Source organism: Candoia aspera, chromosome 1 (genome assembly GCF_035149785.1).
Source record: "Candoia aspera isolate rCanAsp1 chromosome 1, rCanAsp1.hap2, whole genome shotgun sequence".
Taxonomy (NCBI): Eukaryota; Metazoa; Chordata; class Lepidosauria; order Squamata; family Boidae; genus Candoia; species Candoia aspera.
In genome coordinates, this window is record NC_086153.1 from 22,263,063 (window position 1) to 22,287,873 (window position 24,811).

The 24,811-nt window shown below is 39.2% G+C and overlaps 1 protein-coding gene across 1 annotated transcript in view; it reads right to left on the reverse strand.

Moving 5' to 3' along the window:
• Positions 1 to 447: 447 nt before the first annotated feature.
• Positions 448 to 24,811, reverse strand: part of HADHA (hydroxyacyl-CoA dehydrogenase trifunctional multienzyme complex subunit alpha) — a 33,857-nt gene continuing 9,493 nt past the window's right edge. Inside the window, exons 5-20 of the mRNA XM_063300230.1 lie at positions 22,995 to 23,133; positions 22,592 to 22,711; positions 22,404 to 22,506; positions 21,397 to 21,519; positions 21,124 to 21,242; positions 19,222 to 19,278; positions 17,135 to 17,244; positions 15,488 to 15,622; positions 14,338 to 14,509; positions 13,822 to 13,908; positions 12,710 to 12,850; positions 10,397 to 10,465; positions 9,111 to 9,306; positions 2,520 to 2,634; positions 1,588 to 1,733; positions 448 to 892 (exon numbers count right to left, since the gene is read on the reverse strand). Coding sequence (XP_063156300.1) covers positions 738 to 892; positions 1,588 to 1,733; positions 2,520 to 2,634; positions 9,111 to 9,306; positions 10,397 to 10,465; positions 12,710 to 12,850; positions 13,822 to 13,908; positions 14,338 to 14,509; positions 15,488 to 15,622; positions 17,135 to 17,244; positions 19,222 to 19,278; positions 21,124 to 21,242; positions 21,397 to 21,519; positions 22,404 to 22,506; positions 22,592 to 22,711; positions 22,995 to 23,133 — 1,987 coding nt within the window. The 3' untranslated portion in view covers positions 448 to 737. The remainder of the gene's footprint in view (positions 893 to 1,587; positions 1,734 to 2,519; positions 2,635 to 9,110; positions 9,307 to 10,396; positions 10,466 to 12,709; positions 12,851 to 13,821; positions 13,909 to 14,337; positions 14,510 to 15,487; positions 15,623 to 17,134; positions 17,245 to 19,221; positions 19,279 to 21,123; positions 21,243 to 21,396; positions 21,520 to 22,403; positions 22,507 to 22,591; positions 22,712 to 22,994; positions 23,134 to 24,811) is intronic.

Genomic DNA, 24,811 nt, shown 5'->3' on the forward strand with positions numbered 1-24,811 from the left:
GGATTGTAATGCCAATTGTCCTAGTTTGGATACATACCTTTGGAGCTCTTAGCAATCCCTCCCCCAATCTTTTTTTAACTTTCTTCAGTAATGCTGTATCATGAGCAAGGATGGCCTCCTCACCCCCAACCTAGATTGTATATATTTTGTGCACATCTTATGTACTGTCTTTGTGTTTTGCTTGGGATATAGCAGAGCAACTGTATGCAAAACTTCATAATCTCTAGTACTGGCAAGATCCTGACCCCATCCTGCAAATCCTTGGATTCTCAGAATTATTGGAGACCCGTGGTAGGCTCTCCAGATTGCTCTGGAGATTTTCAAATGACCCTTGATAAACTAAGCTTATCACAGCACAGAATCCCTCAGAGGTTTCAGCCTCTGTTGAACTTTGTTTCACCCATCCAACATTTTAGCAGCAGTTTTAACCCTGAATGAATGACAAGATTATGTACAGAACAATACACTAGGGTTTATTCTTACGAATTCTCTGCAAGCTACATCTGCTTTCTCATGAGTAGTTCCTGACAGTGGGACTGAAAAGTACCATACTTTGAGCAGAAACCTCCCCATTCTTTCTCGTGATAATGAGGTCAACATTCAGCCTGATAAGGTGTGGATCAGGGAGAAGTAGTGCCTGAACAGCTAAGGCACTTAAAGAGTTAAAATCCACAGCCCTCCAATTCAAAGATCTCTTGCAGCTCTTCCCCTTTTCCTTTAGGTTAGCAGATGCCTATTTAGGCAGTTCTCTTGTGAAATTTCTTGCTTGAGTCCTTGGCATGGTCAAGTAGCAACTGGCACGGTGTGAATTGGCTCCCATAGACATCTTCATACTTCCTCATACAGTCCACGAGCCGCTGGGCCCCATAGTGGTCTGCATATTGGAAGGGGCCTGCCGCAACATTCACAGAAGTGAGAGAGGGAAGAGGAGAAAGTAAGACTTCTAAACAAAGTGGTCCTTACAGCAAAATATTTCATAATACTAGCCTTGACTGCCATTATACGTTAAATGGTTACAAGCATTAGTACATCTGTAGGTATCTGACAGAAAATAGAATTTGGAAGGGGAATAATGAGTGGGTGCAGGATTACATTACAGGGTAGGCAATCAAGTTCCGATGGATGTCATAAACTTCAGCTACCACATCAACATTAGGCAGCAAAATGAATGGTATGAAATGGTGAGAAACGCAGTTCAACACATCTAGAGGATACCAGGTTGCCTAAACCTATCCCTGGAGAACAGGCACTGGAGCTACAGTTCAACTGTATTGCCTGTTTATGCTAATCCTCAAGAGCACAGTAGGATTGGTTAATTTTGTATTGTTGCTGCTAAGAAAGATTTCCACGTTTTGAGTATTTCATGCCTTTTTGCAAGAGCTCACGAAGTACTCCTTGTAGAAGCAAGTATACTGTGGCATAAGGCAATCCTGCTGCTAATTCTACATGACCAACTGAGAAAATGCAATGCTAATTACTACCACTTCAAAAACTGCTTGAAAGATTTTTCCATTGGTAATATTGTTTCCAACCCTTCTGGCTATATATGAGAGACCAATTAGTTCCTTGCTGAATGACAACACTCACCTCCCAGGCACGGTGGGAAGCCTAGTCCAAATACAGCACCAATGTCCCCCTCCACAGGGTTGCTGAGGATGCCCTCTTGTAAGGTCAAAACGGCTTCATTCACAAACCTAGTCACCAAACGCATTTGGATATCTTCTTTTGTGGACCTGGGAAGGGAAGCAGTAATTCATTAGCCACCCTCAGAGATAGATTAGGAACACAGCAGCTGAAACAGAGGCGCAAGTCAGTGACATGGAAGGGCCTCTCTTGAATAGAGGATGGGGACCATTATCCAGTGGCAGAGCAGACAAGTCCCAGGAGTCTTTGGTTAACTAGATTTCAGAAAACAGGTGATGGCAAAGGCCTTTTTTTTTGTCTTTTGCAGAATGGGGGCAGGTTGAAAGCCCACTTAAGAGCCATTGGAAAATCTAAATTTGCAATACAATAAATTTTGTCATGATTTCTGAATCCTACATTTAAACTATTAAAATGAATGGAACTTAGGTGAAAACCAACATGGTTTTACATATGGATTCATATATGGAAACACTATTAGTCTAGTTATGGAACTGAGAATTCCTTGGTTGAACATCTGCTCAAAGTTATGCTGTTTCTAGTGCAGTCCAGACAATTCCACTTCTCCTGCATCTGGTTCCGTTATACTGGGAACAGTACAAACCAATGGACGAGGCTTTCCATGCTTTTCCATGCAGATGATCCTGTGTCAATTCTGGGATATTCTGTGTGTAAGGATTCCAGACAGCAAATTTTGGGAAAAGCTCTAACTGAAATATTGCCAGTCAGAGTAGAATAAATTGGGCTAAATGGACCATGTTCTGATTCCATAAGGTAGCTGTTATGTATTCATACGTATGTAGGGAATAAGGAGAGCCAGCAGTCAAGCCTTATTCTGGAATGCTCTGCCTATTCAGGAAATCTCTTTTCCCACTTACACCTCCGGCTTGGCAACCACTTTGAATCTCTCTAGAATTTCATTCATTCCAGTGTTGACATCCCGATTCTTTGCACCTTCTTTGTAAATATAAAAGCCTTTTCCTGCTTTGCGACCTGTCAAATAAAAGACAGAGGGTAGTGGAAAAGAATGAGCAGGCACTTAACTTAATAACAAAAGAGGCAAACATTGACCAGAAAGGATAAATATAAGGAAGCTCAAAAAGAGACTCTAGCTTGTGGAAAGAGGAGTAGGGTAGGGAATGGGGAAAATATTCCTCTATCTCATAATGCTATGGCCATTTCCCTCCATATAATCTACAGGTAAGCCTTGCTTACTGACTGCCTTGCTTAGCAACTGTTCAAAGTTATGGTGGTTGGGGAAAAAAAGCTTTGTGACCAATCCTCACATTTACAGCTGTTGCAGCATCCTGCAGTCACGTGATTGCCATTCACATACTTCACAACAGGCTTCTAACAAGCAGAATTAATGGAGAAGGTGGAAGTGAAATTGCAAGTTGTGGTCATGTGATATCTGCTTAAAAACTGTGGTGATTCACTTAACAATGGAAGTGAAGTGAGGTCATCAGTCCAGCATGGTCACATGATGTTTCGCTTAGTAATCATGGCACTTGGTGATGGAGTTGCTGGTCCCGAGGTTGATAAGCGAGTACTATCTGTACAGAACTCACTGCCACATGACACAGTGGTTTTCAAGTAACAACTGTCAGGTATCATGGCACACAACCTGCTCCCACACATTGAGCAGTAATAGGGCTCCCTCCCACCCTACTGATCATCTCAGGTAATGCTGTCAGACATCTCCCCACATGACTCACTAGAATGAAGGTTCCAGGCTGGGACTAATGGAAACTTTGCACAGTTTGTAGATGGGAATTTATAACTTTCCATCACCCACACCGACTCCAATGTGGTTATTAAGTTTCTGTTCAGATATAAAGATCAAGGCAACTGAACCTTAATTCACACAAATCAGGGATAGCTGTCAGGAATTGCCTACAGCTGCATGAGATTCCAAGAATCTCTGCAAGCCATTGACTAGCATCACACTCACAGCCACTGGTTCCATTAAGAAAAGTCACAGATAAAGCGACAACTGCTGTCAGGTTTCCCACTCTGGCTGTTTAGGAGGTTAGCAGTTTGTGGGATAGACAAAGCTGGCCCAAGAAGTCCTCTCCATTAATAAGTTCTTCTGCACATGCAGACCCATCACATTATATTCTTACTATTAGAAAGAGTAACCCAGAGTAAATAAGCCATAAAGGAAGAAAAAGAAACACAACTAAATCTAGTTTATATCAACACTTCTCACTATACCTTTCTATGCTTCCAAACCATCCTTGATTCTACCACATCTATACACCCATTCATATATTGCCTTTAGTGCTGTTTAAGGATCTCATCAACTCCATCCAACCGCAGCATCCTCAATCCTTCCCTCTATTCTTCCTTCCTATATTTGTTCTGGAATTCAATTCTCATTAATTCTCTCTGTATAACCAAAGTTCTTCAGTGTATTTATTTCATACAAGTCATTTACTTTTATAGTCCCTACACATTCATTCAGCATCTACTCAATTCTTTTTTAAAAATAATTTTATTGAAGTTTTTAATAAACATAGTAAAAACTAATAAAAACTAAACTAGAAGAAAAAAGAAAAATAAAAGTTCAGAATGTGCAAAAAAAAGAGAAAAAAGAAAAGACAAGGAAGAAAATAATAAAGAAGTGGTTTCCAACCTTCATCACACTGAACATAAGCTATTATAGTAACTTTTCATCCTATTTTAAAGTTACAGCTAAAAAAAAACCCCTCTTTTCCCCATAGCCTAACTATGTACAATCCAGAAATTAACATATTTTCAACCCTGGTTCAGCAAAAAGTCCATTAATATCAAAAAAAAAGTTTATCCCTGGTCAAATAGTCCAACTTTATATTCCTTCTTTTTGCTCTGCACAATCTTGACCTTTAAATCATTCCAATGGCATTGCAAGATTTGATCTTTCATCACTCTTTGGTATTTAAAAGGAATCAAAGCTTTCACCAGCCTACTTTGTAAATCCCATAGAGAGGCATTGTCCAGGATTTGTCACACCTGTTCCATGTCCAGATCCTTTCTTAATGTTTTTTGTATTCCCATTTTGGTAATCTCAATTCTGTTGTCTTCCATGCCTTCAAACTCTATAATGTCTATGTCAGGTAAAAGTTTCTTAGACTTTTTCTCATCATCTTCTAAAAGTTTATATATTGAAATCTGTATCCTTTCTGAGATAATAGTTATTAATATCTCAGTCCATTTTTCAAAGGACTCTTTGAACAAGAAAAAGTTATAGCCAGCTTAGCTATTTTAACTCTTTTCTGCCTGGTCCTTTAGTTCCCTCTAATGTCCATCTGCAACCTTCATCAAGCCTCAGTTCCTAGTATGTGTTTAGTTTTGTTTCAGTTGTTTCCCATGAGTATATTCTTATATATTTTTTCAAATCTTGCAGCAAATTTAACCAATATTCCAAATCTCTCTGGACTCCTAATCCATTTAAAACTTTCTTAAATCAAAATCTTTTTTTTTTTTTGGCTTTTTGCCAATTGTATATTATTTTAAATTCTTAAGTCTCTGTTTAAAATTTCTTAAATCCAAAGAAGAAGGTAAAACTCAGCAGGTGTCAAATTAAGCTTGCCTTTTTTAAGGTCTCTTTAATTCATAAAGTGGTTAAATTGAACATTTCCAAATGTGATTAGAAAGTGAGTTCGGCTGGCTTAGCATCCTTGTGAAAGGCTCTGCTGCTGCTGAGAGCAAAGATGTCGTCTCCCTTGGCTCCTGGCACTCAAACCCACGGGAGATCGCTGTTTTACTGTCTCCTCATGAAGAGCTGCCCTTCAGAGCACTTGTGGGTGATCTCTCGTTCTCTCCTTCTTCAGAGAGATTCGAAGGACTGGTCTACTCGCCAGTCCTTTGGTCTTCACGGCGGCTGTCATCTCCGCTCATTTGCAGAGATGTCTTCAGTCACCCATGACTCACACCGGACAGCATCTACTCATTCTTGATCTTCCTCTTGTTTAACTAGAGGCACACTTCCTAATTAACCTATTTCCACCACACTCAACTTACTTTCATGCTTCTCCTGACATATCCAACTCTAACTTCCATATAACAGAGCAAGTTTGGTCTAGTGGTTAAAGCAACGGGCTAGAAACCAGGAGACTGTGAGTTCTAGTCCCGCCTTAGGCCTGAAAGCCGGCTGGGTGACCCTGGGCCAGTCTCTCTCTCTCAGCCCAACTCACCTCACAGGGTTGTTGTTGTGGGGAAATAGGAGGAGGAAGGAGTAATAGGTATGTTCCCTGCCTTGAGTTATTTATAAAAATAATAAAGGCGGGATAGAAAATAAACGAACAAACCAGCAGAAGCATCCTGTTATATTTGCTTTTTTCAGTTCTTCCAACAAATACTCTTTGCAACAGACCACATACTACTTGCTACTTTATTACCAACATTTACACATCTTTAAAAAATTCCATTTTCCCATATTTAATAACTATTCAACCAAGGCACACAAATTCTTTCTCACCACTGATGTAATGCAATCATCGTGTATAACTTGCAATCATCATAAACAAATTATGTTTTCTATTTATTTTCCATGTCTATGCATGAATAGACTGATGCATGTATTCAAAACAGACATTTTCTAAGCACTTACCCATGTAACAATCACCATTCTCATTCATTCTTAGGTCTCCAAATGGTCCAATAGCTATAGCTATTTTTGTACTCCCTAATCTTATTCCTACCTGCCCATCCATTCATGTCACCTAACAGAATTCTTCTAGATTGCATTTTTTCAGAATGTTGCATAGTGTTCCCCAAACTCCTCTCTGATTTGTCCATTATCACCATTCACTGGACCATAACATCTAATTATCACCACCTATAGCCTCTTACAGTCATTATGTATCCACAACAACTTGACAGCCAGTTTGGTGTAGTGATGAAGGTGTTGGACTAGAAACCAGGAGACTGTGAGTTCCTCCCTTAGGCATGAAAGCTGGCTGGGTGACTTTGGGCCAGTCACTCTCTCTCAACTCAACCCACCTGACAGGGTTGTTGTTATGGGGAAAATAGGATGCAAGAGCATTATGTTGTACAAAAGGTGGGATATAAATCTAGTATACCAGTTCGTACTTTCTGACATACATTTTATCCCCTTCATTCATGATTACATCTGCCTCTTTTCTGCAGGTATTCAACTCCACTGCATTTAGTTCTATTACATCCTTCCCCTTTCTCTTAGTTTCACAGACACACAACACATCTGTTTTCCTTTCATTTCATGTATGCATTTACTGTTTTTACATTCCAGGTCACAGCCCTCCAAATGCTGTGGTCCTCACCAGATGAGCTATAGATATTGATTCCCTTACTTATAATGGTTTTGATCAATAAGCTTTCACGTAACACTGTTCAGTAAAACAGAGAAGGCCTAGTACAAGATATCAAAAAAATAAATGGTTTGAGAACTTGGGATTCTTTAAACCCAGAAGATTTTAGGATTTTAAAAACCTTATTTTAAAATCTTATTTATTTCAGAAGCTGCAGTCATTCAGCATCAGGTATTGACTGGATAGAACCTCTCTGATTATTCCATTGTCTCAAATTTAAAAACAAAAAACAAAAAACACAAATGTTTTTTTTTCTCCATTTTTAGTTGCAGAAAGAAACCTATACTTTAAGATACTCTTTTCACCAAACCAAACTGTGCCATTTACCAGAAATCTTTATAGAGTTTATATAGTTACACACACACACACACAATCCACTACCCATGCAACCAAAAGTAGCAGCAATGGTAATTCTACTGCATCATTTCTATGGAGCCTGAAGTGCATGCAGATCCCCAGCCCAGACAGGTTCAATAAGTGACTTAGCTTATGCATTCAGCTCTATGGCAACAACTGTCATAAGAATAACAATACATGGGATAACCACGCCATTGGAAATCTGTTTACTCAGCCACATCCCAAATTACTGGAATCCCTGGAAACAGGCGATAGAGCGTAAGTTGGCTCAATATAGGCTTTCCCCATTATTTCTACAATCCCTAGGTTATGATCAAGCCAAGCAGGTGGTTATTAATAGAATAAGAGACAGGGAATTCCAGTCAGAAGTTAATAGGATACCCCTGCACAGTAGAAATCAGAGAAGATGGGGTACTTGGGAACCAGCAAACTATCTGAAAGAGCTAACCCTTCCTAAGGTCAGAATAGCATTTTTAGAGCTAGACTCAATAACCTTACATCAGCACTCCTGTAAGGCAGGTATAATAAAACTCCCTTAGCAGAAAGTATCTGTATATGTGGCATTAAGGAGGTGGAAAACTTCTCTCATGTTTTATTACACTGTAAATATTACAGGGATATAAGATCAATATATATACTCCCCTTAATAGAAAGATTCCCTGGAAGACCTGATAGTTTTTATGAGAAGCATCTTCTTCAGGATTTAAATCCAGCCATCACACATGCAGTAGCTAAATTTTGTGCTGCCGCAATGATAATAAGGCAAAACCAGTTAAAGAAGTAGGGATCTCTGCTTATTTTTCTATTTTTATGAATATTTTGATTAGCTATTTTTTAATGTTTTTTTAAAAATTTCTTGAGGATATACATTTTACAAAATAATATATTATTAACATAACAGATCTATTAATGTTTAGATAAACACATATGTTATTATTTTACTAGGGTTTTAGAGATTATATGGTAATTGTTTTGATTTATAGTTGTCTATGTATAGTGGTATTCACTTGATTTAGTTTGATGCTGTTTATTGTTCTTATTAATTTTATGTTCCTGGTCATTGACCGAATAAACTATAAACTAAACTTGGTGGAAGTAAAGCTTGATCCAGGGGATCCACAGCCACTGCTTTCCCTGTAGCAGTATAAACCAGTGCAGTGGATATCAAGTTACTGTGAGGAAGCAGGGCTTAAAATGGTAGAAACATTGGGTCTGACAAAGATAAGCCATCTTTCCAGGGACTCATCTTTGTTTTCAGACTGATTTCAGAGACAGCTGAGACCAGGAGGATTTCTTCATGCAGAAGTAGTAGCAACCCTGGGGAAAAGTGACACTGTCCAGTCATATCAATCTTTTCTATGTATGACTGACTCACAAAACAGTTTATAATTACTTTCCATACCAAAAGCACAATATGCCTGGCAACCTCTCTTCCAGGGCTGGTATCCGTTGGCAATACAATGCTAATCCTGGGCTCCTTCTGTTCGGAAGGTGGGGCAGGAGTTGCAGCTGGATTTGAGAAGTGGCTTAAGGGGAACAAATCATGCCACAGATGTCCACCCACAGACCATGCCCCTCCACTGATCCTGTCTTTTGGCCCTTGGAAGCTAATGCCAGGCCAGGCTCTCCTCTCTATGCTTCTGTTTTCACCCAGGATCATCTGGTGTGAGGCATTTTGGAAACCAACAGAAACAAGCAAAGAACAAGTGAAAAACAACTGTTTGTTGCATGCTGCTGGTATGTAAGATTGAACAGCAGGAAGTTCCAGCTTGCAACACTTACCTAGAAAGCCCTTGTCTACCATGGCTTTCATTATCTCCACATTCCCTCCTTCGAACCGTTCTCCAAAAGCTTTGCCAAGATCTTCAGCAACGTGAGTGGCAACATCAACCCCAACTTCATCAATCAAAGTAGCAGCTCCAACAGGAAAGCCAAAACCAGTGGAAAGGGAATCTACTTTCTTAGGTTCAACACCTTCCTGCAGAAGACAGTTGAAAAAGAAAATTCTTTGAGTGAAAGAAATGAGTTATATCACTGTTTGCTAGTTACTGGAACAGGATGAAGGTAGATCAAATGCTGGTGACAGATTGCTCAATGATTTGCAATATTCAGTGGTTTCTGACTCTTAACAATATTAGCAAGAAGACTGTCTTGTCTCCTCCCCCTCAAATTAGCATCCCTACTCTCTATAACGCTTAACACTGATTTGTCACTGGATGATCCCAGCGTACAGCTTATGAGAAGGTTGTAAATAGTGCTGCTCTATCTTGTCCCAGTTTCACTTGGTGGGAATAATGGTGTTACTTAAAAGCCACAACAGTAAAGCCAATAAACCTGAGCTTATCCATCCAATTGCACACAGTTCTGCGAAAAGCATTTGGTCCTTTTCTTTAAATTGAATTTTAGCACTGAATCTTATCAATTGCCTGTGGTAGTCTGAATGAACAAATACACCAATGTTTGGTGCTTGTGTCATTTATATATAAACAAAGTCAATCAACTTATGATTTGCTAGTCTGAAAAAGTAATCACCTCTGACTAACTGGTTGCACCCCCAGTAGTTGGAGCAACTGCAACCAAATGCTTCTTATAGTTGGTTATCAGTCCTCCACACTAATGGGTAGGAATTCTGACCTATTCCTCCATGGTGAACTGTTTGAGTTCAGTCATATTTGAGGGGTTTTTTTTTAGTATGAACTGCTTGTTTCAGGTCCTGCCACCTTTCTATAGCATTTAGGTCTGGACTCTGACTTGACCTTTCTGAAAGACTGAATCTGTTCATCCATTCTCATGTAGGTAGCAAAGCAATCCCAAAGTACCATCTCCATATTCAACAGCTGACTAATTACTAATTCAGTAATTAGTTATCACAAGACATAAGGAACCCATGTAGCCTGAAAATTCCATTTCTGACTCAAATAACGTGGATGTTATTTGTTAATTCAAACATTATTTATATTATCAGCAGGACCTGAAATGGGGCGAGCATCTTTTCACAGAACTATATCATCCCATCCAATCCATAAAAGTACTCTCCAGAACCCCAGCTGTTTGCAACAGACACCAACCTGGAGGACACGGACAATTTCAGCCAACATGGGTGCAAGGCACCTAGTTGTATAGAATCCTGGGCCATCCTGTCGAGGAGGAAACAGAAATATGAAGTAAGTTTGCCAAGGAAGATGAGGCAGCAAAGAATCTAACTAGTCTTCCCACACCCAATTCACTTTGATAGATGCAGATTTTCTCATAATAGGGTATTTCATAGTAGCAGTTCTCCAAAGATTCTCATGGATATTTGTGGCAAAGACTCGTGTTTAGATCAACTTTTTAGTGGTATGGGCTAAAACAAGAATTTAGGCTGAGATTTATTTTATTTATTTATCATATTTTTATCACCGCCCATCTCCCCCACACAATGATCCCTAGATCCCAAGTAATATGGATTTATCTGATTTTTATTAATATAATTTTGTTTTCACGTACGTAATTCATATTCTACATCTGAGTATAAAAGGGTTAAGCTTTGGCCTGACATTTGTGAGCTTTCCATGAGCTTCTAGAGTTGTTAGGCCAAAGAAGATAAATAACTGGTGCATAAAAAAATTATTTTGCACCACCAAGAATAGCACAAAATTTGGGCTTCTTTAGGCTTCTGGGAAAGAAACGGTAGACTGAAGACTGCTCCATGAAGAGTGGAGCCAACAACCGTGATGGAATGAAGAGCCAGTGAGTAGAAGGGCTCTTCGATACTTCCTCTCCAGACAAGGAAAGGACTTGAGGTCATTCACAAGTGCTCCAGACAGCTGCTCCTCGTGAGGAGACTGCAAGACAGTGATCTCCAGTGGGTTTAGAGCTCTGGGAGACGAGAGAATAGCCATCTTGCTCAAACCATGGTCAGCACCTTTAAAAGGACACTAGGTTCACATACTTCCTTTTCTAATCACTTTTGGAAATTGTTTGTTAATTGCTTTTCAGCTATTAGGAACCTTGGCATCAATACGTTTTACATTACCAGGTGTTTCCTTTAATCCTTAGCAAAATAAGTTTTAAATACTAGTTTAAGGACTTAAAAAAATTTTTTTTGAATAAACAGCAAAAGGGTGATTAAAACTTTGACTTTGGAAAGTTACAAATGGACTGAGGGTTCAGATAAATTTGAAATAAGATTTTGGAATTAATTATAAAGAATCCTTCCTGTGGGAAAATGCTTTTGTTTTGAATTCTTTAAAAAAACGTAAGATTTTAAAAAATATTGAAATTAAAGGAGAACAACACTCAAACTTGACTTAAAAATACAGAATGAAGCAAAATCTTTTAACACTGGGCATACTGAAGGATACTTTTGAACAATGGATCCAAAAATTAATTTTAAGAGTGCCTGCCTCACAGATAGACTGTGTTTAAAAAGTGCTTTGGAAGATGAACAAGTTTTACCAGACAAGACTGAGACTGATTTGAAAGTGGATTTAAAAATGACAGGTTACAAGAATGACATGGAAAAAGATGTTACACTGGACATAGAAAAGAAACTGGCTGATGTCTTAATAATTAAAAGGGATGTACAAATAGCAAACCAAGAGAGTGACCTGGATAATTTTCCTATATTGGATTTACAAGAGAGGCTTGTTAAAGCTTTGAAAAATTTTGTGAGAAGGGACAAGGAAAAAATGAAATAAATCAAGTTCTAGGACATTATTTAAAGAGAGTAAACATCAAGATTGTTAGGAAGGAATATAAAGTTGATTTATTTGATCAAGGTTATCTCTGGTAACGCTTAATGGACTTTTGTTGACATAGGACTGAAATGATGGCTTTAAGGATTTGTTTATAGATAAGGGTCCCCCATCTGGGGGAGATGGGCAGTGATAAAAATTTGATAAATAAAATAAATAAGAGATGGGATATGCGAAGAAGAGATCATTTGTTGTATTTTAAGAGAAGGTGATAAGTTACTAAAATTGTTTATACTTGTGATGAAGGGGGAAGTCATTTCTTTAGATATTTCTTTTCTTTTTCTTTACTATATTATTTTTTCTATTTTTCTTTCTTCTTTTCTGCACCTTCTATTTTTTCTTTTTATTCTTTTCTTTTTTTAGTTTGTATTAGTTTGTATCGTAGTAATTGTAATTTTTAATAAAATTATTGTATACATATACATATACATAAAAAAAACTGGGCTTCTTCGGCTCTTGAGAAAGTTCTCTGTACATTTCCAACAAGCTTCCTGTGAAGAACACGGCTGATACTTTACTTGGTTTCTCAATCCTCACAGCCTACTCATGCAGCAATTCAGAAAAAGTGTTTCATCCTGGCCATTCCTGCGCAAAGTGGTAATTCCACTGGAAGTCTTGCATATTTTTCATAAAAGTCATAATCACCTTAACCACAATGATGACCTTTCCTTGCTTGAGACCAACAGCAACAGCAGAGGCTGCTGTGTCCTGGGATGTCTTGTCAGTAGTGATGATCTCTAGCAACTGCATTTTGTCAACAGGAGAGAAGTAGTGCATCCCAATCACCTAAAGCACAAAAGAAGGTGAAATAGAAAAGAATTAAGACCCTCACATACAGTGGGGTTGCGATATGCTGCAAAGTAGGAACATTCAAATCTCTTACACAGGGGTAATCAAGGCCTAATTAAAGCTAGGTCTAATTCTGTGTGTAAGATTTTTACTCCTTTCAACTGTTCCAGCAGAAAGGGCTGTTGTAGTTGTTTAGGTGATGTTGGAATAAACTTCTCACAAATGGAAGCCAAAGACCAATATTTTCTTTAAACCATTTGCTGGAATATGCAGTATCACAGAATGACAGCAGAGACCTAGTGGGCTCAAGGCATTTAGAGCAAATAAATATCCCTACTTTACGAGAGAGGTCAATGCTCAGTATCAGAGTATGTGACTTGCAAATACAACGCTGGTATTCCAACAAGACTAAGATAATGCTGTGGGGAAAACATAGAGGAGGAGGCCTTGCTTAACAAAAGGTGTTCAATATCTACTACTCAATATACTACTAAAACTCTCCTGTTTGTCTGTGTGTAACCTTTAACTGGGCAAAATGGTGCATCGTAGGGCAACAATTTTTGAACCAAGGTACCTCAAGTGGGCTAACTTACAGAATGAACCCAAAATCCGGGATCCATAATTCCCGTGGAATAGAAATTTGGCAAATTTTATAAAACATTTTACTACTTAAAAATAATCATAAACCATTTTATGACATAATATAAAATGTCGTAAAACATTTCCTGTGATCAACTCCTGATGTTTGACTGTGCTATAAAGTTTAATATGAATGACATGGGCTATTTTCAAGGCAGATACATCTCTGAATATCTCCCTGAATTTTTAAGAACTTTTCCAGTGAAGGCAGTACAAAAGAAGCTTTGCCATTGTTGAAGGCATTGAGGAATCTGGTAAGGCTATATCTCTGAAACAATGACCCAACAGGTCATGGGTTGTCTAGTATCCTATAAAGACACTGAACTCACCTTATCTGGCCTTTTGCTGGCTGCAGCTATCTGACTGATGGGGAGAGCAGATGTGTTGCTGGCAAAGATACAATGAGGAGGGACCATCTGGGAAGACAAAACAAATAATACATTTGGGAGAGGGAGGGTGCATTGCTATGGTTATAGCAACCTTATATAAAGAAGATACTAAACCTCCCTCTTTCCACTATAATATGTGATTTGGGGACAGAGTATCCCATTCACATCCCTATAGTAATCATCCTTCCTCTGACTCCCACAGCTCTAATGTTGACTGATGGAGTAATTTGACTAGACTGAATGGAGATACTTCCTGGCAGTCATTGGAACAGATTACTGATGAGATTTAGGCATGCCTAATAAGTGCCCCAAGATCAACGTAATCCCCCAATGTCTTCAGCTCTTGCAAAGGAATGAGGTGGCAAACTTTATATGAGAAAATAGGGAGATATCCCAAAGACATTCCAATGCATCTCACACTCCCATCATGTCTATTGCCCATGAGCTCCTACTTACTGCTTCCACCTCCTTAAGCACTTTGTGTTTGATGTTGATGTCTTCAAAGACAGCTTCAATGACCATGTCAGCCTTCCCAAAGTCCTTGTAATCCAGCTGCCCCGTGAGGCCACTTAGGAACATATCCCTCTCAAATGATGTCATACTCTTCTTTTTTACTTTATCATTCAAGCTGAGAAGGTATTAGGGTGGGGAGGGCAGGAAGTATTGAAAATAAGCTGTTGGGTAAAGCCTAGTTGTGAAGAAGCTGTGACATTCATAATTTTTTTACAGTGAAGAAAGCTTTTCTTAAGCTTTGAAGGATCTTTCAAGCACTAAATAAAAACAGCTCTATTTTTAGAAGCAGATGGCTTTTTAACTTCAGTCTTAGGTTTTCTTATTTTTAAGCACTGCTAAAATATGATTTTGAAATACATATACTGATAAACACACAACAAAACAAAGAAGCAAAACAAAATAACACAGACCCTGAGGGCTAGCAGTGCACTTTTAAATAGCCTTGTTTCCAAACACTTTGCCAAATACAAGTACTGATCCTGGCCATTAACTGGATACCCTCCTATAAAGGAAAGACAGAATAATAAGAGGAAGCTTGTCAAACTAAACTAAACCAAAGTAAAATGACATCTGGGCAAGATACTCCACTAATTAAAAAAACCTTGTAAGATTACCATTGGAGGGTATGACAAGAATGTGTTATTGTTTTCAGGAACTTCTGTCAACTGACATTTTATTGCCAAACACATTTAGATCTTCCCAAGCCTAAACTAATCTAGAAAAAGATGGTTCTCTTAAACAACTGAGAAAGGGTAACAGCTCTTCAGCAATACCAGCAGCTTCTGAAGATCACTGGGAAAAAGTCATGCACAAAGATACTGAGTTCCAAAACAAGAAATGCTGGAATGAAAGGAGATTGTTAGAGTCACACTTGCTATTCTGAGAACTTCCTTCAGCCTGTACATTTATGACATGAAGGGCTGTCAAGACACACTTAGCAATAAGAGAGAAAAGAATTTTGCATATTACTGCTTCAAAAACACTGAACCAGTCTGGAACAGCTGAAAGTGGTATTTCAGGGCTAAAGTTACACCAGGATTCAAATCCCTCCGGGCTGCAAGTACACCAGATGCTAGATCCTAAGTGAACCTACCCTTTGTAGACCTGCTGCTGTCCCCTGCTCAAGCCATCCAGGGTGGTGTCTTTCATCATGACCTCAAGTCCCTTTTCCACAGAAACCTGAGCAATTCCTGCACCCATTAAACCAGCTCCCAGGATAGCAAGATTCCTGCACAAGGAGGGAATCAAGAAAATATCAAAGAGAATTTTCATTTTCTGGTAGCCAAATTATCCCATATTTCTTTTCCCAGTATCTTTACTACAGACTCCAAAAAGTAATTTCAGATAAGCCAGTAATGTACAGTGCCCATTAATCCCTTTTGGAATCACTCTACAGCAATACAGAAATGATCATAAAACCACCTGAATCAGATTATTATCCCATTTGGTCCAGGAAACCTGATGTTCTCAGTAGCCAAGTAGATCATCCTAACCATCATCAGAAGAATCCTCTGATTCTGCAGGTACTATACAGCTACCAGGATCAATAGCTATGCTATTGCCATGAATTTGTTAATCCATTTTTAAATGTATCCAAGCCAGTAAATGCTACCACATTTGTGGTAAATTTGAATCACTCTTTGACCAGGGCATTATCAAAATTAGGCAAGAACCAGTTCTGATAATAATTTATGACATTAACCCTTAAAAATGAGAAAGATTGAAGTAATTAATGATCATGATGTACCTGCATATCTTTTTAAAAAGCTGTATTATTTTCTACAAAAATAAAAAAAACACAACCAGAGACAAAATAAAGCAGAAGCTCTCAAATGCTGAGGTACTGTAAATCACTAAAATTTAAAACAGGACTGCCTTTTCCTGAAATCACAAATTCAGGAATGGCCGTGAATAAGACAATTCAACTAAAGATTAACTGAAAATCTTGAAAAAATGCAGTAGTTTGAGATATAAGGAGAAATAATTTGATACCCCTCTTGATTGTGGATGGTGAAACATTGGGTGCATAGAGAGTATATAATTTACTTATTTAACACTCCCCCATTTTAAAAATGCTGATATGGTAAGCAGATAATTAAAACAATTTTAAATGATTTACTAGTTAAAAAGCATCAACTGCATCCCTAAACTCACTGACCACTTCTGCTTCAAACTGGGTTGATGTAATATGTTTTTTGTCCACAGTCCCATTGAATTTAACAGGTGTATATGTATATAAACATTTGGAAGAAGTTTTCATCTGTAAACCACAATAATGCATTTCAAATTCCATTAAAAAAGAATAAAAAATCAATCAGTTAACAGAGGTTAAGATCTTTATTAGTTGCTTAAATGCCAGTATTTTCAATGCAGTTAGGATATAAACTCCCATTTTTCCCTGCTTTGCAGTGGACAAGCCGGTTGTATAGAAAGTTTTGAGCATGGTACTGTCAGGGCTCTGGCTTTGCCTGTGCATGCAAAGCCCGATCTCAGGCAAAGCAGGAAGGTTATCTTTCCACCCTGCCAGGACAAGGAGGAAAAATGGGAGTTTTTGGCTTAGCTATAATGCACGCGTTTTCACAACCAGTCTTCTCAAACCAGACTGAATTGGGCAGGTGACATTCCTGCCCTTTGAACTGGCCTGCGTGTTATTAATGCAAACCATCTAAACCTTTATGTACAAATGGACAGAATTGTTCTAGCCAGCCCAACTGAAGACTGCTCAAATAGTCGAACTTACTTGACTGGTTGCTTGGGCTCCCCGAACTTGTTCTTCTTGCACTGCACCTGACCATGGTAGAGCCCCATTAAGGCCTTGCATTCAGGAGTCATCCCAAGTTCCCCAAATTTCTGCAAGAGGTGGGGAAGGAAGAAGTGGAGAGAAAATGAAAAAGAACCATTCAGAGGAACTGGCCACAGACTCATAATACCGTCCCTAAGTAAGAACAGACAGTAAACAGGCATTCTAGAAGTACACATCAGAAGACCAGCTAAAAATGAATGTTGGTGGTCAGCAACAATACTGTACTATTCATGTGCAAGCCCCCTGGTATTTCTCTCTAAACTTCCTATTTTTTTCATCTGGCTTTGTTTAGGAACTATGCTGCTTCTGCCTGGTAATGATAGTGTTTAACACACTCTTGGTGCTAAATCCAGGTAAAAAGCAGTAATGTGGCAGTACATGTATCTTTAGCCAATAATACAGGCATCTTTAGGGAGCTTTCCAGACAAAAGCTTAAATATAGATGTGATTTTAAATTGGCTGCATATAGTGCACCATTAGAACAGATATACCTATTTTTCTTGCTGGGTGCTTTCTTGCTTCATGTCATATTCCATGATAGAAAATTCCACTATTATACCCACAAAGATAATCTTGGATAATCTTGCAAGGCTGGCATAATTTAGTCTCTTAGCTGCTGAAACTTGTACACAATAACCATAGATTGATCTGCAGGCATTTGGAGGGTAATATCTCAAATGTTTAAAAACTCACAATTTTTAACATATACTGAGTTAGAAATATTACAAACATGGTTTCATGGTTTCTATCTCTGGCCCAGAGTGTACGGCTATGAAGGCTGGATCATCAAAATGGCTGATGAAGGTCTGGAAGCAACTGAACAAGTGAAATTAAGTCAATGTCACACCCCAAACAACTGGATTGTAAAAGTTTTTTTTTTAACGAGGCAGCAGATACTTTGCATCAAAGCAGTTTTTTTAAGAACTCCCTTATCATGGCAGTGTTATGTCATTGTTAGGACTTGTGTTCAGTGATGTATGAAAAGCTGAACAGATTTTTCTTACAAAATAAAAGGGTGGATCACACACTCTACCTCATATTCTGGCTTGGATGGCTAGAGACTAGCTCCTTTGAAATAAAAGATGGAAAATTAGGAATTATGGCTAATCTGAGAGAGCAACTGACCCCCAAATGCCCATGAGTACTGGAGAAAACCTGCAACAAAAGTGCACTGAAAACTCAAGTTATTACTAAGACTATGGGATAAAGACTCTAGAGAGCTGCGGACAAGTTACCTCTAAAAATATATTGAGAACACTGTTGCTCCAATAAGGAAGATCCCCACCCATCCCTGGTGCTATCAGTTTTTGAATATATGATTTTTTTTCTCTCTTAGCATAAAGAATGCCAAGGAGGTGGGAAACTAAGTGTCAGATTCCCTGATCAAAGGTTTCACAGAAGCCCTTATCAGGGCATCTCCCATTGTGCCATTCTCACAAGTTGCAGGATGGGAAGGAGATGGAAGGGGGTATGTGAAGTTGGAATGTAAGGGGTTGTTTTGGCTATAAGCACGCCAAGGACAGGAGGTTGAGATACAACAGAAATGCCATCTGGTTGGGACGGGGAGTGACACGTTTCATGGGAAAGGGAACTAGCTAAGAGAATGTAGTTTAAAGTAGGTTTTGGCAGGAAGTCTTTATTCGCAGTTTGCCTTCTGTACCGTTCATTACGCTTCAATAAACCAGTTCAAAGAACTCCAGTTTCTTGACTGTCTGTGTGAATGCTTGAATGAGCAGGTGCTGACACTAAGGGTTTTTGAGATGTTTTGATTCAGTAGACATACACTAAAGGTATTTGAGAATCATACAGCAGAGAATATCCAGGCAATAATGAGAAGGTAATTATAACAAAAGTGGCAGATTCTGAACATCAAATTTTGGAAGATGCACTAGCTGTTCATCAGTAGTGCCAAGACATGAGACGGCACCAAGACAAAAGTCACTGCCAGACTGTCATCCATTTAAGCCAATCATCTTTTAAGCACCACCAGAAACTTTAAGAACAGTGGATCAAAGATTCTTTACCTGGGATTCCAGAAGGTAGCCAGCTTCATTGCCTTGTTCCAGGCCAGTCTTCACAACCTAAACCAATAACAGTTTATTTTTTCAAAGTATGTTTAGCCCATGCTTCAAGGTAATTTACAATAACAGCTAAAAACATTAAACACAGTATTAAAAACAGTAAGAGAAAAAGAACACATCAAAAGCCATTTCACCTTTCAAGTGTCGTAGGATGTATTGCCCACCCTTCTGGCTCTCCCCAAACCTTGCTATTGAGTTTATTTACTATCTTGGCAGAAAAGATCCTATCACAGAAGATAGGACTTTTGGGGAATGCAAAGAAAAACTTCTATTTCCATCACCAGTGCCAACTCAGCAAAGCAATGCATCCAGGTTTTATTTTGCAATTCTCTGAAGAGGATGCCAAACCTGCAACCTAGCTTTTCACAACTTCATGCCTCCAAAGATAAAGTACTATATGTTGGGAATAATGGGACTTGTAATCCAACATATGCGGCTTGCTGTAGTTTAAAAGAAAAAACTAAAACTAAAATTGGGAGGGATCCAATCATATGTTTGCACTAGCAGTTTTTCGATTATGGAGCAAGATGGAACAATTCTTCCCTCCCCTTCTTATAGCCTCCATGCATCCAGGGCAGATTCTGAAGATATGCAGAGGAAACAAAGGTGAAGGAAGTTTCCACTACATAAATAGACTTTCCAACATTGCAGTCCACCCAACAGTATTCCTTTTGACAGAAAACTCAAAAGCAGCACCTTGCTACTGAGATTTTAGAGGTTTTTCTCCTTATACTTTGACTGCCCAAAAATTGCTTCATCAGTAAAAACTGAACAAAACAACCTCCCAAACTGAGATGTGTACAGGTCAATTAAATACATAAAGAATATAATAAATGGCAATAAAACAGTAAAACCAGGAAGGAGAAAAGAAGATGAAGCACATTAAACAAAAGTAAAGCAAGCAGAAAATTCAAAGCCTAAAATAATGTTTTAAATGCCTAGTAAAATAAAAAGGTCTTTGTCTTTTTGCAAAAAGATAGTAATATATTCCCAGGAAGCATGTAAGCCACTACAAAAGACTCTTTCTTGTAGAGTCACCAAAACGGAGATAAACGTAAGCTGAGTTCTTTGAAGTCAACAAAGTAGCCTTTTTCCATCAAAGAGCAGCTTTACAAACTCAGTGGGTATCCAGTATGCTGATATGGTCTTTCAGTTTATACTTACCAATCTTACCAATCAAAGCGAATATTTGTAGCTCAGGGTTGATCTGTGGAGTCCTTGGTGCTCTCTGAGCCTTGTTGTTTTCTTGCAGACATTTCATTGCCAGGCTAGGCAACATCTTCAGTACACTGAAGATGTTGCACTAAGATGCTGCCTAGTCCGGCAATGAAACGTCTGCAAGAAAACAACAAGGCTCAGAGAGCGCCAAGGACTCCACGTTTACTAGCGTTTATGGAATAGGTCAGAGAGTTGTGAGGGGTAATCTCATAAATGCCGAAGTGGCATGAAAGTTCTGCAAAAGCTACCACATTCTTCCATTCTTCTAAAACCAAAATATTCTGCTCCTTTGGTGTAGAGATCTACCATATTCTGCTTTATGATCCTTACTGAATACTGAAGAACAGGATACATAACCTACAAAGAGTCTGGCTTTCAGGTAACTAAATGATGCATTTATAAATAGCTTCCTTGAACCAAAGTAGGATTCCAAGTCATCCTGGCCAGCCCCTGCCCAAAGACAAGATCAGAGATGCCATAAGTCTCATTTTAAAGTTGATAACATTCAAGGCTGAAAACACACAAGCTCTACCACTTGGCAGACACCTACACATGTACAGAAACACACACAGCCTAACTGCAAGCCTGAGTGGAAACTCCAAAGGCCATTGAAGAAACCTGAATTACCTCAATGATGCTCAAGGGTGCAGGATAAAGTCCTTTGGTTTGCTTCTGTACTTTTTTTTCTACTGTTTTGTATACTTGTTGCCTTACAAAGGGAATCGTCAAGGCATAATCCGTCACTTCTGTAAGACAAAGTAGTCCAGTGACAAACTATTCTGGGCTAATTTGGCCTGGTGGGCCGAAGGAACCACAAGATTTCAAAAAGAACAAAGCCAGGGCACCTTCTCCAAGATTCAAAACAAAGCTAATTAAGCTGGTAGTGCTGGGCCCACTCACTCTGAATCAGCCCTTTGTCCACCTTTCGAGCAACTGTTTTGTTGGCTAGTCCCTGGGCAAATGTGATGGCCACCTCTTCCAGATATTCCAAGGTTCGTTCCTCAGGGCTTTTGATACCTGGACCTGCAAGAGTAACAAAATTAAAAGCCTCCACATGTGGACAAGAGGAAGGACAAACTCAAGTATCACAAGAATCCTGTTGAAGCTCCTATTCCTACCCCTCCTCCAAAGTCCTTATGTTGTACCACTAGTTTCTACTAGATTGTACGCCCACAGGCAGAGGTAAATTTTCACTGATGGGATGATTACTCCAAGCAAAGGGTTCAGCTGGCCCATTCTTCAATTTCCCCTTCGCTCAATGATCTTCCTTGTTCCACACTGTAGAACATATTACATATTTACAACTTGCCTCCACTTTTTCAAATCCCAGTCCCACATCAGTATCCCCTCCCCTCATTCCAAATCCATAATATTCTCATCTGCACACTCTACCCATTTATCTTAGTTCTGCTGCCAGATTCTGCTTTTCCCGGGCTTCGGTAGAGAGGGCCCAACAATAGCAAATGGAGCAGCTGGGAAAACAAAAGGATCTCCAACTAAGTGTAGAGGAGTCATTACAAGAATTCTCCCCCTCTTATAATCATATTCAGGATTAGGGTGAAATATGGGTATCTGTTTAACACATATACACTCACATATACAGTAGAGACTAGATATGGAGGCAGAATGGGGAAGACAGCTTTCTGTAGTCCCCTTTCACTTCTCAAGCCACCACTTGTTAGCAAGGAAGGAAAGATGTTAGTTACTTCCTCTAAGGACAGTACATTTTCAACACCTTATATGCAAATATACAAGCAGTTGGTGTCATTCAGATTGTGTGAGTTAATTACTTCAGACTTCTGATCACCCTAAAAATGAGTTGCCAGCATCAAAAAACATACTAAAACACAGCTGTACTCAAGGAGAGTTTGACGCAAAAAGTATGTGTGGAAAGATCTCAATCTAACCTAGTGGATCTACCAGCTGGTCTACTAGTCCCATTTTTTTTGCTTTGTCAGCACGAATATTTCTTCCAGTCAACATCATGTCAAAGGCAACAGGAATTCCTACCTGAAATACAGAAATAGGGATTTCACACATCAAAAAGAAGGGCACAGGAAAGAAAACTGGGTCTTTATCAAAGACATCAACTCACCAACTTTGGCAATCTCTGGGTGCCTCCTGCCCCTGGAAGCAATCCCAGCAACATCTCAGGAGTTCCCAGGACTGTCTTTTTATCCCTAGTGGCTATTCTATATTGGCAAGCAATGGCAACCTGAAGAATCACAAAGCACAATCACAAACTCATTTTCCTCCAAACACATTCCAAGGTCCAACAACTGTTTTGTACAGTATGAATTGTTCTTTATGCTAGAATCTCCATTTTCCAAAACAATCCTATATTAACTCTTCTTGCTCCATAGATTTTTCTAGTCAAATGTTCAACAAAATTAGCTCTGCCATGAATCAGGGATTTAGGCTAGGTGGAACTTTTATTAATCTGTTTTTATTGTATTAAGGTCCTTTTTTCCTTCCCTTATGGAAGCACTTCCTCATACCTCTAGCCCTCCACCAAAGCAGGAACCACTGATAGCAGCAACAATGGGTTTGGGTGACTTTTCAAGGCTCTGCAGCATCTTCTGTCCTTCCTGAGACAGTTGAGTTATTTCTTGGCTGGACCCACAAGCCTCAATCATGCTACAAGGTGGAACCAAAGAAGCAGTGGAGAAAAACAAATGAATGGTGGCTATTCTGTGAAGAGAGAGATATTTTCTGCATATCTACAGAAAAGCAATTTGGAGGTATTTTTCAAGTGACCCAAAGCTACCTCATGTATTCTTTGTGAATAGTGTTATAGGTCAATGTGAGTTACAGTCAGTCTTTTTAACTTCATCTAATACTCTAATGCAACACATTTACTAATCGATTTATTGAAGAGCTTCCTTTCATTCTTGCTGGGCCCTAGTATTTAATTTGGAAAAGACAATGTTTTTCTAGTAAGCAAGAAACAGTTGCTTACTACTTTCTTCTGGAATGTGTCAATTTGGCCATTCCAGGGTTGATCTGGTAATTTTTCACTTCTTGTATTAGAAGATTTACTTTTCAATCCCCAAAATGGCTGGATTGGTGCACTTTGAAAGAAAAACAAAAGTGTTTCTCCAGAAACTTCCATCCCCCAAGTTCCAAGTTTTGTACATCTTTACAAAAGGAGAGGAATTTTGTTTTACAATAAAACACGTGCTAATGCCATTGTCTTCTTCCAATGAATCTATATTCTACAAAATGATTATCACTCACAAACCATCTATAACTTTTTTTTTCGTTTCTGTATTGAAAGGACGGGCTTGAGCTCTCAGGTTTCGAACTGCTGACCTTAGTGGTCCTCTGACTCAGTGTCTTAACCACTGAGCCACTGTGGCCCCATGTACCATCTATAACTGGGAAGTAGCCATTCTAATGAGCTACTATTTCTGCTATTCCACTTTTCTCCAGCAGGGGGCAGAAGATTTTAATCACACTACCTCTTTTGCAGCTTCAGCAAAGGATCGTTACCTTGTCATGGTGCTGGAGCTTGAGCACCTCAATGATGCCATGAGCTAAACCGTGAAGGGCCACCCAAGACGGGAGGGTCATGACAGAGAGGTCAGACTAAATGCAATCCCTGGGGAAGGTAATGGCAACCCACCCCAGTATTCCTGCCGTGAAAACTAAATGGATCAGTACAACCAGAGATATGTCGGTATACCATCGGAAGATGAGACCCCCAGGTTGGAAGATGGTCAAAAAGCTACTGGGGAGGAACAGAGAATGAGTTCAACTAGCCCGAGACGTGATGACGCAGCTAGCTCAAAGCCAAAAGGACGGCTAGCAGCCGACGGTGCTGGTGGTGAACGGCAAATCCAATGTTCTAAGGATCAACACACCATTGGAACCTGGAACGTAAGATCTATGAGCCAGGGCAAATTGGATGTGGTTATTGGTGAGATGTCAAGATTAAAGATAGACATTTTGGGTGTCAGTGAACTGAAATGGACTGGAATGGGCCACTTCACATCAGATGACCACCAGATCTACTACTGTGGACAAGAGAACCACAGAAGAAATGGAGTAGCCTTCATAATTAATAGTAAAGTGGCTAAAGCAGTGCTTGGATACAATCCAAAAAACGATAGAATGATCTCAATTCGAATTCAGGGCAAGCCATCTAACATCACAGTGATCCAAATATACGCCCCAACCACAGATGCTGAAGTAGAGCAGTTCTATGAGGATCTGCAGCACCTACTGGACAGCACGCCTAACAGAGATGTTATTTTCATCACAGGAGACTGGGATGCTAAGGTGGGCAGTCAAATGACACCTGGAATTACAGGTA